This window comes from Pelophylax lessonae (assembly GCF_965119305.1).
Source record: "Pelophylax lessonae genome assembly, chromosome: 5".
Classification (NCBI taxonomy): domain Eukaryota; kingdom Metazoa; phylum Chordata; class Amphibia; order Anura; family Ranidae; genus Pelophylax; species Pelophylax lessonae.
The window spans coordinates 79,433,150-79,446,017 of record NC_138772.1 but is presented as its reverse complement, the minus strand read 5'-3'; the positions used below and the strand labels follow the sequence as shown (position 1 = coordinate 79,446,017).

Here is a 12,868-nt window from a genome sequence, read left to right as displayed (position 1 = left end):
GGGATAGAGCCTGTAAGGAGCCATCAGTGCAAGTGAAATCTCGCCAGTGCCTCCACCTCTCCCCAAAAGTTTCCTCAGTTTTGTTTAGGGTGGCAATCAATTCCTCCTTGAGGAGGATGTCGTTCTTTTTTACGTTTGCTTTAATTACACATTTTACATATCTAAACGTATGGACATTTATGCACCTATACATTTGTAAAACGCAAGCTCTTTAAAGATTATAGTGTGTGTGTTTTGTGTGGTGGCTTTTTTTTTTCCCCCAGTTGTCTTAGACTCCGTTCACACTGGGGTGACCTGTCAGGCGACCTGGTCGCCTGACAGGTCGCCTTCCATAGAGTAGCTGTGGACCCGTTCTAATAGGAGCGACACAAGTCGCTCCGACTTAGAAAAAGGGTCCGGAGCTTCTTTGGGGCGACCTGCATTGACTTCAATGATATGAAGTCCGTGCCAGCCGCTCCGAGGTTGCGGTGCGAGCTGTGCACCGTGACCTGTGAGGACACCCCGGCAAGTAGCGTCGCCCCAGTGTGAACGGGGTCTTACCCGTGCATACGCTATTTGATGTATTTCCCAACAGCAGAAGTTTCAAGGGTAAAATGTTTGTAGTCCATCACTTTAACAGGATGCACACCGCTCCTGTGGATTCTTATGCTACAGGACATCTGTACCTGAAAATGTCTGTGTGAATGTAGCCATAAGCGAAGTACACACGGACCGAATGTCGGGCGGCATTGTACGGGAGCTGTTCGGTTCAAGCATGTTGGAAAACCAGCAGCTGACCGGCTCCTGATCAGCACTCTCAGCCAATGGCTGAGAGCACTGAACGGAGTGTTCAGGTGGGGGGGGGGGGCTTCCCCCTGTCAGAACACAATAGCACAGTGGTGGAGATCGCTGTACTAACATCGGATTGTTAGTACAGGGGCTCTGACCTGAGCTGTCAGTTTTAGTAGTGTGTACCAGGCTTTACTGCAGTGCAGCCTGTGCGCGGAAGGTAATGTTGGAGAGCAGAAATCCAACCTCGTCCTTCCAGTACACAGTCGTATGTAGCCTTTTGAGAACATATCCTGAAGGGCTGATATTGAGCAGAGACCCTGTGCCTGGCGGTGATGTCAGAGCCCCATATGTTCACCAAATCTTTTAGTGCCAGCTGACCGAAGGGAGGCAGTGCTAGGTTTATTGAGGTGTGAAATGGGGGGAGGGAGACGAGCATCCATGTATGTCTCCTAATTTTCTTGCACAGCTCTACATAAATTGGTGAAGAATGTAGGTGATTGCAGGTCTTATTGGCAGCTTGGGTGCTCAAATTGGCAGGACACATTTCTGATTAGCTGATTTGAGGGCATGCACCATAGTCTATCAGCATTACAATCCTCACAAAGGTGCTGCATTTTAAACTCGTACGTTAATCTTCTCAGGAAAAAAATGGAAAGGTGAACCAATGCCCTACAAATTCTCAACCCCCCCCCCCCCTCAAGTCCCTGCTGTACTTATGTGGGTAATGAGCTGGTAGTGCCCATGTGGGTGATGAGCGGTTAGTGCCCACAAAGCCAGTGCAGCAGTCCAAGGATTAGAAATCCATAATAAAACAAACTTTAGTGCTGCGCTAAATAATATATAAAACAATCAAAAATGTATGAGTAGTAATAAACTGCTAAAACCTCAGCTGTGACAAGTGTGTGCTATACTATAGATAACGGGAATTATTACTAGTGATCAGATGTTTCTTTAAAAACATAAAGCCCACAACTATGTAAATCTATTGTGATGATCCTTCCCGCCACCGACATCCATGTTGTATACGGTGCTCACTCTTCCTTCTCCTTCCGTGCAGTTAAATGAACGCCATCCATGTGCCACCATGAGTCCCCCCTTATAGTTGGGTTCTCACCTCAAATTATGTGACCTCACACCTAAGCTCGGTCTAATAACGCCCTTTTGCCTCTTCCCGGCCTGGGGATAAGCATCCAGTTAGCACCAATACATACTGCTTGTCTCCTCACTCCACTCCTCCACAGCACCGTTGCAATGCCACCTACGAAGAAAGAATTCCATAGCGCTTATACCCTTAAAAGCATATCTTTATTAAAAACCATAGTATGAGTACTCCCATTTTGCCGGTGGTTCCAGCACACCAGTCAAAGCATACAAAATTTCCTCCCAACAGCAGTTTAATGCCTGCAAGCCGTCAGTCTACACTCCTGGGAGCTGGTTCTGTCTAGCTGCCGGTTGCCGTCATTGTCCTTGCCCCTCACCTATGTGTATGGACACAGGGTCACGTGCCTTAATTGACGCAGGATCACGTGTCCTCATCAAGGGGATATTCTATTGGACCTGGAGATCCAGCCTCTTCTCCTTCTTTTTGGAGGCTTCCAGGACCGATCACAGCAATTCTGATTGGTCATCACAAGCACAGAGCATTGCTCTGATCTGTCCCAGAAGCTCTGCATAAAGAAGAGGAAGATGACTGACCTCTGGACCACTGCCTGGGCACTAACAGAGCATCACCCATGAAGCTGCAGCGGGTTACCAAAGAGGGGTGGGATTGGGGGGTCTGTAGGGTTTTTCTGAGAAGGTAAACTAGCCCTTTAAAATGGTTGTTCTCTTCAGACATGAAATATGAACATATTCCTCTATATTGTGTACTTGTCTCAGTCCATAGCACTATTTCTGTCTACTGCCCCATTCCTCTAATATCCACATGAGTCACTTCTGACAAGTTTTCCTGACACCAAGAGAAAAATGGTGACAGCCTCAGCTCTGTGCTGTGAGGGAGGGGGTGTCTCTTCTCTCCAAATGGCTCTCGGAACTTTCCTTGCTGAGCTTCGCAGAGTGTAACTTCAGCCCCCCCCCCCTTTTTTTTTTTTTTTGCTTCTGGCGGCTCAAACAAGCTTTAGAATGCAGCACTGTCTACAGATGTGGGGAAAAGAACACTGCAGATAAACAGGTAAAACCTTTTTATAGGAGGATTTGTTTCAGTTTATAATGAGGCCAGTCACTTTATTGGGTACGTGTAAGGGTTTACAACTACTTTTTAGGCTAGGTTTGCACTAGTTCGATGCAGGAACTACAGCAATTCCTGTGTGGTACCGGTGACCTCAGAATCTCAGGCAGTACAAACTGCGCTCTTCAAACCGCTGTGGATGTCAACATAAAGTTAATGACACCCCCCCCCACAATTGGCAGAACGCAGTATGAACTGTGGGATTGGATGGCATGGGTCTGAACACCCATGTTGCTTTTTGATTCCAGTGCAGACCAAAAAAGGGTCCTGCACCATTTTGATGCGATTTCAGGCATACAAACTGTCTGAATTTGCATTGCACAAACATCGCATGTGATATGTACAGGAATGGGGGTGCGAATCACGTGCGATGTCTGCAATCGCATAATTATGAACCCAGCCTAAATGCAACATGTTCCATTTTCAACCAGGGCACAGCAAACCAGCATGTTGGTGTGAACTGGGCAGTTTTAAAGATGTGACTTGCATTGTCCTTGTATTGGGACTGTGCTGGGGAACACAGCTGGTTTAATTTGTCCCCTGGCTGTCTGGATTTTTCTTGCAAAATGCGGCACGACAAGAAAAGTAATTTGGAGCGGCTTTGTCTTCAGTTAATGGCTCCACCAGTGTGTTTTCAGTTATTACATTTGATTTGTATTATTCAGTTTGACCACAAATATATTCGTGTTGTTTTACACTTAATTGAAATGCACAAGAATTTTCCATTCTATTTAAAACACAATCCATAATTGGAAGTTCTGCCTCTTTCTATGAATATTGGACTACAAATGGCTTCGATTTTCTTTTTGTGCTTTAATAAAGAGTGTGAAGTTTTGGGTGGCTGTGCAGCCGTTGGAGCCGTGTAATGGGGATCCGATGCAGCAGGGCTCTGCAGACGCTCTGTGAAAACAGCCACTACTTAGCAGTGATAAATAAGGGGAAGATTAGGCTAGTATTCCAAGCAGCGTCTCCAGGATGGAGCAGCAAGTAAAATATTGCGCAGGCTGCATACAAATTGCCCGGTGCCTTTTGTAAAAAGACAGCTGAATAATGAAAGCAACAGTTGTGTTAACTCTTCCTTGCCGCATCTAAAGTTTAGGCCATGGTATGGAAGTGGCCTGGTTTTGGAAGCTGCGTAGACTTGTACGGAATAGGGCCCCTCCACTGTCCAGTTGAAGAGTTCTAATAAGGGAGCTGTCCAATCTCAACACATTTTTAGAGGACCTGTTGAAGCCGTTCTATTGAAGGGGAAAGAAACCTTCCCCTCTGGGGGATCTATGTGCGTTTTTTGTAAGGATTTTAACAAACTTTGTTACAGATTCCTACCTTATGTAATTCTCAAGAAATAGCTTTTTGTTTGTCTGTTCATGTGCAATATTAATCTGAATAGGGATGATTTTATAATTCTTAATCAGCTGCTGCACATGCAGGGCTCTGAGGAAATCTGCTGGGTCTGCATCCCTTTTAGATGAGATTTTCCTATTGGGAGTATCTCCCCAAAAGGGACATTTATGTTGCAGGGGATGACAGAAATCTCAGACTTCTGGGAAAATCAGTGAGCCAATCACACAAGCAGGGAATGACCAATCTGAGGGGTGTTCTGTACACCATCTGTGTATTAAAAACTTCCAGGTTGCCATATTGCATTGTATTTTACAGAAAATTACAGCACTGCATGTTAAAAAGGAAATGTCGTTTTTTAAATGACACCCAATTACAATATGACTTGTGTAGCAATTGTATATGCTATATTAGTCGGTTCACACTGATCCGACTCTAAGTCGACTAATGAAGTCGCCCGTGCAGCGGCTTGCAACGACTTCTCATAATGGAAGTCAATGCAAGTCCCTCCGACTTTGCAAAAAAAAATAGTGCAGGAACCTTTTTCTAAGTCAAAGCGACTTGAGTCTCTCTGATTAGAACGGTTCCATTGCACAGCATTGGAAGCTACTTGTTGGGTGACCAAGTCGCCTGACAAGTCGGATCAGCGTGAGCCGGCACTTAAAGTATATGTGAACCCTCACCTTTGTAAAACAACCTGTTCACTGTAAAATACAAATAAAGACAAAACAAAATATAAACATTATAATTTTTTATAAGTGATCACATACGCTGTTCTTGGCTGCAGAAGGAGCTCAGAGCTGGGGGAGGAGAAACGGCAGGACACTGAACTCCCCAGTGAATAGCTATGGGGGTGGGAGATGTTTCAGCACAGGTCTAAACATTGAAGGAAAGCAGGCTGAGTTCCCAGCACAACCAGAAACCTGACCACACCGTGCTTTCATGTCTAGTGTGGTTCGTTTTTTTTAAAAGGAAAGCAGAGGGACTGATAGGAAAATCAGGGATGTCAGACAAAGGAAGTAAATACAAAGAACAGGATACTTTTTTTCATAGCAGTAAAAGACGCAATGCAGTGCTGTTAATCCAGAAAGCAGTGGGCAGGACTAGGTGTGGCCAGATGGTGATCGCGGGCTACAGCCCTGTGACCATGCTAATAGCCACACCCCCTGCTACAGTGTCTTTTTTTTTTTTTTTTTGAATATCCTACTGTACAGGAAGCAGATGCAGCCTATATGAGAGTGGCAACTTCAGTGTTCATGAATTCAGGAGCAGTGCAGCATCTTTGCCACACCATTACAGAAAACTGCATTACTTGGATCTCACTGGAAGACTTCACAGAGATTTTGTTGGACTTCACAGGGGGAAATAAAACTGTGCAGATAGCCTTAATAAAAATAGTGCTGCAGCACATCATTATATTTTTTATGTATATGTATAATAATTTTTTTTTTTTCCATTGAAAAAAAGAAAACAAAAATATAAAAAAAATCTATCTGTAGGTGGAAGATTTTTCTAAAACTAAACCCAAAAAATCAAATGCTGCTTTCCTGTAGTAGGACAGTTGGGGAGATTTGTACATAGACTTTGTACAGAACGCCCCCGTGTGTCCTATTTCATGCTGGCGTGATTGGCTGTCCGCCTATCTCAGAAGTCAGCACAGATGGAAGTCAGATTAGAGGCATTCCCTGCGATAAGAGTTCAATTTTACTGAATTATGAAGACTGTAAAGCTAAGGGTTGCAGATCCTTTTTATTATTACTACACTGCGATTGCTCAGGTGACCTTTCCACTCATTCATAAAAGAGAATACCAATTGCAGCAAAGTTGTCCCAAACTCTTTTTAGTGTATGATTCACTTGTGTGAGTGCTGCTTCTTCTTTTTTTGTTTAGAAAAAAAAAAATCAAATCACCACACATTGGTGATTTAAATACCACCAGAAGAAAGCTTTATCGGTCTTTTAAAAAAAAAAAAAAAAAAAAAAAAAAAGAAAATTTCATATGGGCATCGTGCAATTGTCCTTTAAAGTGCAGCAGCACTGGAAGCTGGGAAAAAAAATGGTCTTGGTCAGAAAGGGGGTGAAAGTGCCTGGTATTAAAGTGGTAAAGTGATACTAAAAGGATCCTTTTTTTTTTTTTTTTTTTTTTTTTTTTATATAAAAAAAAAAAAATTCTGCTTATCTGCTGTGTGCAGTGGTATTGCAGAGAGCGCTCCCTTCCTCTTTGGCACTCTCTACCCCTCCCTGCTTTGGGTGCCTCCTCGGCTGGATACTTTTTCAGGGGTCATCTGTGCAGCCGGGCCAGTGCTGGATCGGTGAGGAGTCAGGTAAGGGTTTTGGGGATGGGTAGAAGAGGTATTGGGCTGTTTTTCGCCCTAACGCAGGGAGTGCATTCCGATAACCAATGTTTTGACCTTTTTAGAATCCCTTTTTACATTTTCTCTATGTGGACTGAGGCAGTAATTACCCCACAAGCGTGTCTAGAAGGAGATTGTATTTGTCTCCTCGGAATTTCATGTCAGTGAGTCAGCTCTGCAGCCTGCACTGTGCTGGTTTTGTTCTGTAAGCATTGGGGAATTGTCGACATGCTTTGACATGTATGGTAGAGCTGCAGATAAAGATCAAGGGTTATCTTCTATTCCTTATCCTTTCTCCAACTCAACATTCCTGATGGTCCACTCTTGCCTAATGATTTGTGTAATTACATGTAATAAAAATACTACAAGGGGGATCTCGGACAGTTCACACCAGAACACAGCATGGTAAAGACTTGTTCGTGCGCGCTCCCCGCACCACGTTCCAGCGCGCTCCCCGCACCACGTTCCAGCGCGCTCCCCGCACCACGTTCCAGCGCGCTCCCCGCACCACGTTCCAGCGCGCTCCCCGCACCACGTTCCAGCGCGCTCCCCGCACCACGTTCCAGCGCGCTCCCCGCACCACGTTCCAGCGCGCTCCCCGCACCACGTTCCAGCGCGCTCCCCGCACCACGTTCCAGCGCGCTCCCCGCACCACGTTCCAGCACGCTCCCCGCACCACGTTCCAGCACGCTCCCCGCACCACGTTCCAGCACGCTCCCCTTGCAATCTGCTTGTGGGTCGTAATGTATTGTGCATTGGCACACACCAAACCGCATGGTACCTCGCAATTTGATGTAGTGCAGGCGCTACTGTTTGCATGTTCTGGTGCATTTTTTTTTTTTTTCATTTTTGCTGTCAAATTGCACCACAGGGTGAACTCGCAGGTTTGACCCCAGGGTATAGATCTCATGCTGTCCACTGAATGTTTTTTAATAGGGTTTTAAAGCTACACTCCAGTCAAATATGAAAAGTTTCCATTCATGGAGCTATTTTTAAGAATCTGAAAAGTCTTCATGTAGCACTGAAGGCAAAAATTTGTCCAAAATTAAAAAAAAAAAAAAATGGCGAGGGATCAGAACACATCAGGGTTAGTGTGTTTGTTTTTTTTTTTTTTTTTTTCCCCTCCCTTAGTAAAATGTACTTTTTTTTTTTTTTTCTTTTTTTTTTCAGTTCCTTCTCATAAGTTATTAATGATTACAGTTCACCTTTCGGTTGTGGGTTGGTTCTGGGAAATGTACACAGTGTAAAATCCTGCCCTGACTTGGGCATGCCAATTGGTCAATCAGACCACCAGTGCTGCAGGTATATAAATTATCATTATCTGTGGTGGCTGCATTGGTTTTCTTTATTTAGGCTCCCCCCCCCCCCCACCTGTGTTTTTCACTCGGTAATCTGTCCAGTGACACACCCCCTGTATTAGAGTGAAAAGGGGCAACTTTTTAAATGGCAGCATTGTTAATCTGAGGGAAGGAGGGGGGTGTTAGCAGATTTAGATACACTAACAAATTGAAGCTGAACTCCACTGTTGCAATAACGGCTTTGTTTCTTTTGGCATAAAGGTTGTACATAAAAACGGACCATTGTAAGCACCCCCTGTCAGTGGAAAATGGTTGGTCTCCACTCTCCACCCACTAAGGGCCCTTAACACAAGCAGACCGATTTTGGGTCTGCCTGCCAGTTTTTCAGGTTGACCCGATCGGATCCTCCAGTCTCCTCTGTGAAGCAGACGGGTGTCAATGGATGTGCCGTTGACGCCTACTAACATCCAATTCGACCCGGTCTGCTAAAAACTGAAGTCCAGTGGATCAGATGGCAGTTTGGTTACATCCTGCTGCCCATAGAGAAGATCGGCTGTGTCTGCTCTTCATAAGCGAAGGGGACACGGACCAACCATCTACCTGCTCAGTGGGGATCAGCAGACTGATTTCCCACTTAACAGATGGACTCCAACTGGGCCTGCCCTGTCTGTAAGGGGCCTTATTGCTACAGCTTGTTCTACTGAAATAGACCTACTGGCTGGATCATCATGTGAAAATAAAGGAAAGTAAGCACAAGAATAAAGCAGCCACCGCATCTAAGAATTAGTGAGCTGCAATATAATCGATGTTTGCTTTTGGGTTTTCTACCTCTAAGATCTGAGGTCAGCTGGATCTGTGTGTTTAATGTACAACGTTTTTCTCTTTCAGATGTTCAGGTAGCCCTTAGGGGCCGTCAAATAGAAAAATTAATGGGGTGTAGTAAGCAATGGACTAGCAGTCAGAATACATATTTCAGAATATTAAATCTAAGACTTTTTTTTTTTTTCCTTACGGTTTGCATTGGGTTTTTTGTGCACCTTGTTAAATGGAAGCCTTGTAGTTTGGCATGGTGTAGTGCTTGCCACATTCATTTCACAGCTTTCATTTTGTGGACGTTAAGAGTTAACATGAAATGTCCCTTTGGCAGTGTGAGGTTGGATGTCACAACTGTGATTTTAAAAGCATTTGAAGTATGCGAGTCATGCAAGGTTATGGCTAGATGAATGTCTATTTGCACATTCATAAGGTAGATCGAACCGAGGCATGTTTACACATGGGACTTTCATACAGTGTGCATACATGGGGAATGGAAGAATAGTCTTCATGATTCTGTGGTTTTTGTGTGTGTACATGTATTAGTGTGTGAAATGGGCACGTGCATGCGTTTGGGTATGTAATACTATGTGTGTGTGTATACACACACACACACACACACGTACAGGTGAAGGAAAGAAAATATATGGAAATTGCCTTCCTTTTATATCTTCTTGGATGTAAAATGTAGTCTAAGGCCCCTTTCACACGGGCCCCCTTCTAAGTGGAATCCGCTTGCTCAACGGGGAATCTCTCCGCTGAGCAGGTGGATGACCGATATGCTTAGCTATGCTGAGTGGACACGGACACAGTCCTTCTCTCCTCTATGGAGCAATCAGAAGTAAACAGACCACCTGTCCGTTTCCATTTGATCCAATGGGGAATAGGAGAACCATCCGCCGGTTTTTGGTGGATCAGATGGTGGCGGGTGTCTGCAGACATGTGTCCAATGACATCCGCCGCTCCATAGAGGAGGGTCCGACAAACGAACCTGATCGGACAGCCCGTGTGAAAGGGGCCTATACCAAGGATCTACTTGTTAATGATACTACTGCACCGACAAACCTGCATGGAAACCCTTCAGCTTATAAATCCATCCCATGCACCTCGTTTAATAACCTTTTTTTTCATTCCTCTTGCAGGCTCCAGACAAGCGGAAAGCACTAGAAGAGACCAAGGCCTACACCACCCAGTCCTTGGCCAGTGTCGCCTACCAGATCAATGCATTGGCCAACAATGTGCTGCAGCTGCTCGACATCCAGGCCTCCCAATTGCGGAGGATGGAATCCTCCATTAATCACATCTCCCAGGTAAGGAAGGACTGAGGAACAAAGCGAGCATGTAAGCCAAAGAGATGAATCCACTCTACCATCAGTACTCTGCAGTATGGTAGAGTTCCCTAAGATTTGAATCCTGAACAAGGATGGGTGCTGTTTGCATATGCTTATGCATGCTTTAAAAAAAATCTACTGTATATTACAAGGGATTATTCCATCTTTCTTATTAGGCTCTGTTCACACTGGTGCAAATCCAGTGCGGTTTCCCACATTGCACCTGAATCGCCGACGGTTCCCACTGACCTCTGCGAATTGTTAATGTTATCCGCATTTAATGATTTGCTTTCATCGCTACTAGGTTAAATGTAGGCTGGACCTGATCTATAGACTTGTGAGCTTATCTCAGTGAAACTATTTGCAAAAGAAATATGTAGGTTTTTGTTTGTTTTTTTTTTTTTTTAAATGGTAGTTGCCTGACCGTCTCTGGTCTCAATTACGGAATCATGGACTTAAAGCAAGAATGCAGTTATTAAGAGGAGAGTTCAAACTGATCTGATTACTAGTTCCAGGTTAGTATTAAAAAGAGTTTATCAATGGCAGCCTGTGTATTTCCCTCTAAGGTAGATCTCTCCTAAACTTTGGCATTCCAAAATCTGCATATAATGAAGACAACGCAGAGGTTACCTTCTTTGAAGACTGAATCAGTATTTCCAGGGATAAAGGAAGCAAACTATGCAAATCTCAGTATATTCCCATTCCCTCTATGTAAGATGAGCTCTGTACTAGTCAGTACCATCAAATAACGTGCCAGTAAGAATGCTGGGAGCATGTGACAGGGTTAGGACGGGTTCTCACATTGACGTATTACGGTTTGGCCACAGCGCAGTGTACCTGTGGTTTCCCTGCAGGTTACCCCTGGTTTCCCTAAGATTTTGGCATTTTTTTTCTGAAAGAGCACTAAAGATGTTGCATGCAGGACTGATGCTTTCAGAAAACACACCAAAAACGCATACTAGCCTATAGGAAACTGCGGGTAACCTGCATGAAACTGCAGGCACACTGTGCCGCACCCGCACTGTGACCAAACTACAGCACAGCAGTGTGAAACCACCCTTATGCCTAGTACACATGATGAGACAAACAAAATACCGCTTTTTGGAGCCATCATCTGATCATTTTGTACACCGCTTTGGAGAGCCGTTCATGCAAAATTATCTGAAGGGACAAGCACGAAAATGTTTTCTAGTATGATAATTGAACAAGTTTCCAGAAATTAGTGTAGTATTTGTACGAACAAAATCATGTGGCCAAGACCACGCATGTTCGGAAATTAAAGAATACATTACACTACAATAAAACTCGGAGGCACCGAAATTTCGGCGGCCGAAAATTGTTTTTCGGCCTTTTGCCCATGGAGATAAAGGTGCCAAAAACATACGCGATTTTACTGTGCCTATGGTGGTTTTATTCATAGGCCATGTGACTCAAAAATTGCATCACAAACGTAACACGGGTGCATTATTGATGCGTTCTTGCTGTTTTTTTCAATGGGGAGGTACAGTTTTTAACTGACCAAAAATGCAGCAAGCAAGAATTTTAACACCACAACGGGAGCACAACGGACCAGTAGAATTTAAACGGCTGCATTTTTCTTGAGCTTTTCTTGCACTAAAGGTGGCGGTAATGGTCGGCAATAAAGTAATATTCCTTTAAATTATATTAAAAAGCCGAACATAATACATATATAGATAATAATTTTTTTTTTTTTTTTTACTGTCATTTTTGGTTTCGGCACCAAAATTTCCGTTCGGCACCTCCTAAATAAAACGCGTCACTTCTGAAGTTGTATTCTGTTGTACAAGACTTTTTGTAACTTTAGTAACCTATTGGTTTTCAATATGAGACTAACATGCAAAACGACAAAACGGACAATCGTTTGTCTATTCTTATTGTGTGTGCGCGCAAAACGTTTTTAAAGGAAGAGTTTAGATCTTTTAGCTGCCTTTTTATCTCTGAATCTATTGGCTACTTTTGGCATGCAGTTTTATTTTTCTAAAGCCTGGTACACCCAGTAATTTTTTATAAAATTTTTTTGTTTCGTTCTGCACATTGGGAGAGGTCGCTGTACTAATGTTGAGATTTTAGTATAGCGATCCCCCCTGCTGAGCTATTTTTTTTTTTTTTGTTCTGACAGGGGGACCGCCCCCCACCAGAACACACTGGATGCCCATCAGCTGCTGGTTTTCCAGCAAGCTCATTCAACAGAGGTCGACTTCTGTCAAACAAGGACCCGCACACACAGGCCAAATGTCGACCGGTATCTACTGTACTGGCTAATGTCGACCAGCATTCAGCCCGTGTGTACGGGGTAAAAAAAAAAGCAAACCATACATTTTTATAGGTGTGTGAGATACCATATTCTTTTGTATGTGATGGATATATTCATGAAGGACTGTAGCACACCTGCTGACATTTAGTTTATTTTCGGTTTTGGAGCATGAACAGAATTTGCATAATCTCCAACTGCAATAAAACATTTTCCATTCTCGCTGCGACTCGAGTGACTGCAGCTGCTTTTGACATTTAGATTGATGCTTAAATTCCTCAAGAAATAATACAGCGTGTATCAGAGTTAACTTTCTTAGTTGGTGTGAAGATTGTGTTTTTTTTTTTCTGTCGCAGGTGAAACTGTTCCTTCAGTAGCTTTACATGCTAGAATCTGTTGCATTTCCTATGATCATCTGGCTGTATTTTTAATCCACTAGTGTTCGAGTGCTCATTTAACTTC

At 43.7% G+C, this 12,868-nt stretch overlaps 1 protein-coding gene across 11 annotated transcripts in view; it reads left to right on the top strand.

Moving 5' to 3' along the window:
* Positions 1–12,868, top strand: part of ABI1 (abl interactor 1) — a 144,953-nt gene that overhangs the window by 40,929 nt on the left and 91,156 nt on the right. For all 11 annotated transcript variants that reach the window (XM_082258560.1, XM_082258567.1, XM_082258565.1 and 8 more), the window contains exon 2: positions 9,946–10,113. In XM_082258560.1, coding sequence (XP_082114686.1) covers positions 9,946–10,113 — 168 coding nt within the window. The remainder of the gene's footprint in view (positions 1–9,945; positions 10,114–12,868) is intronic.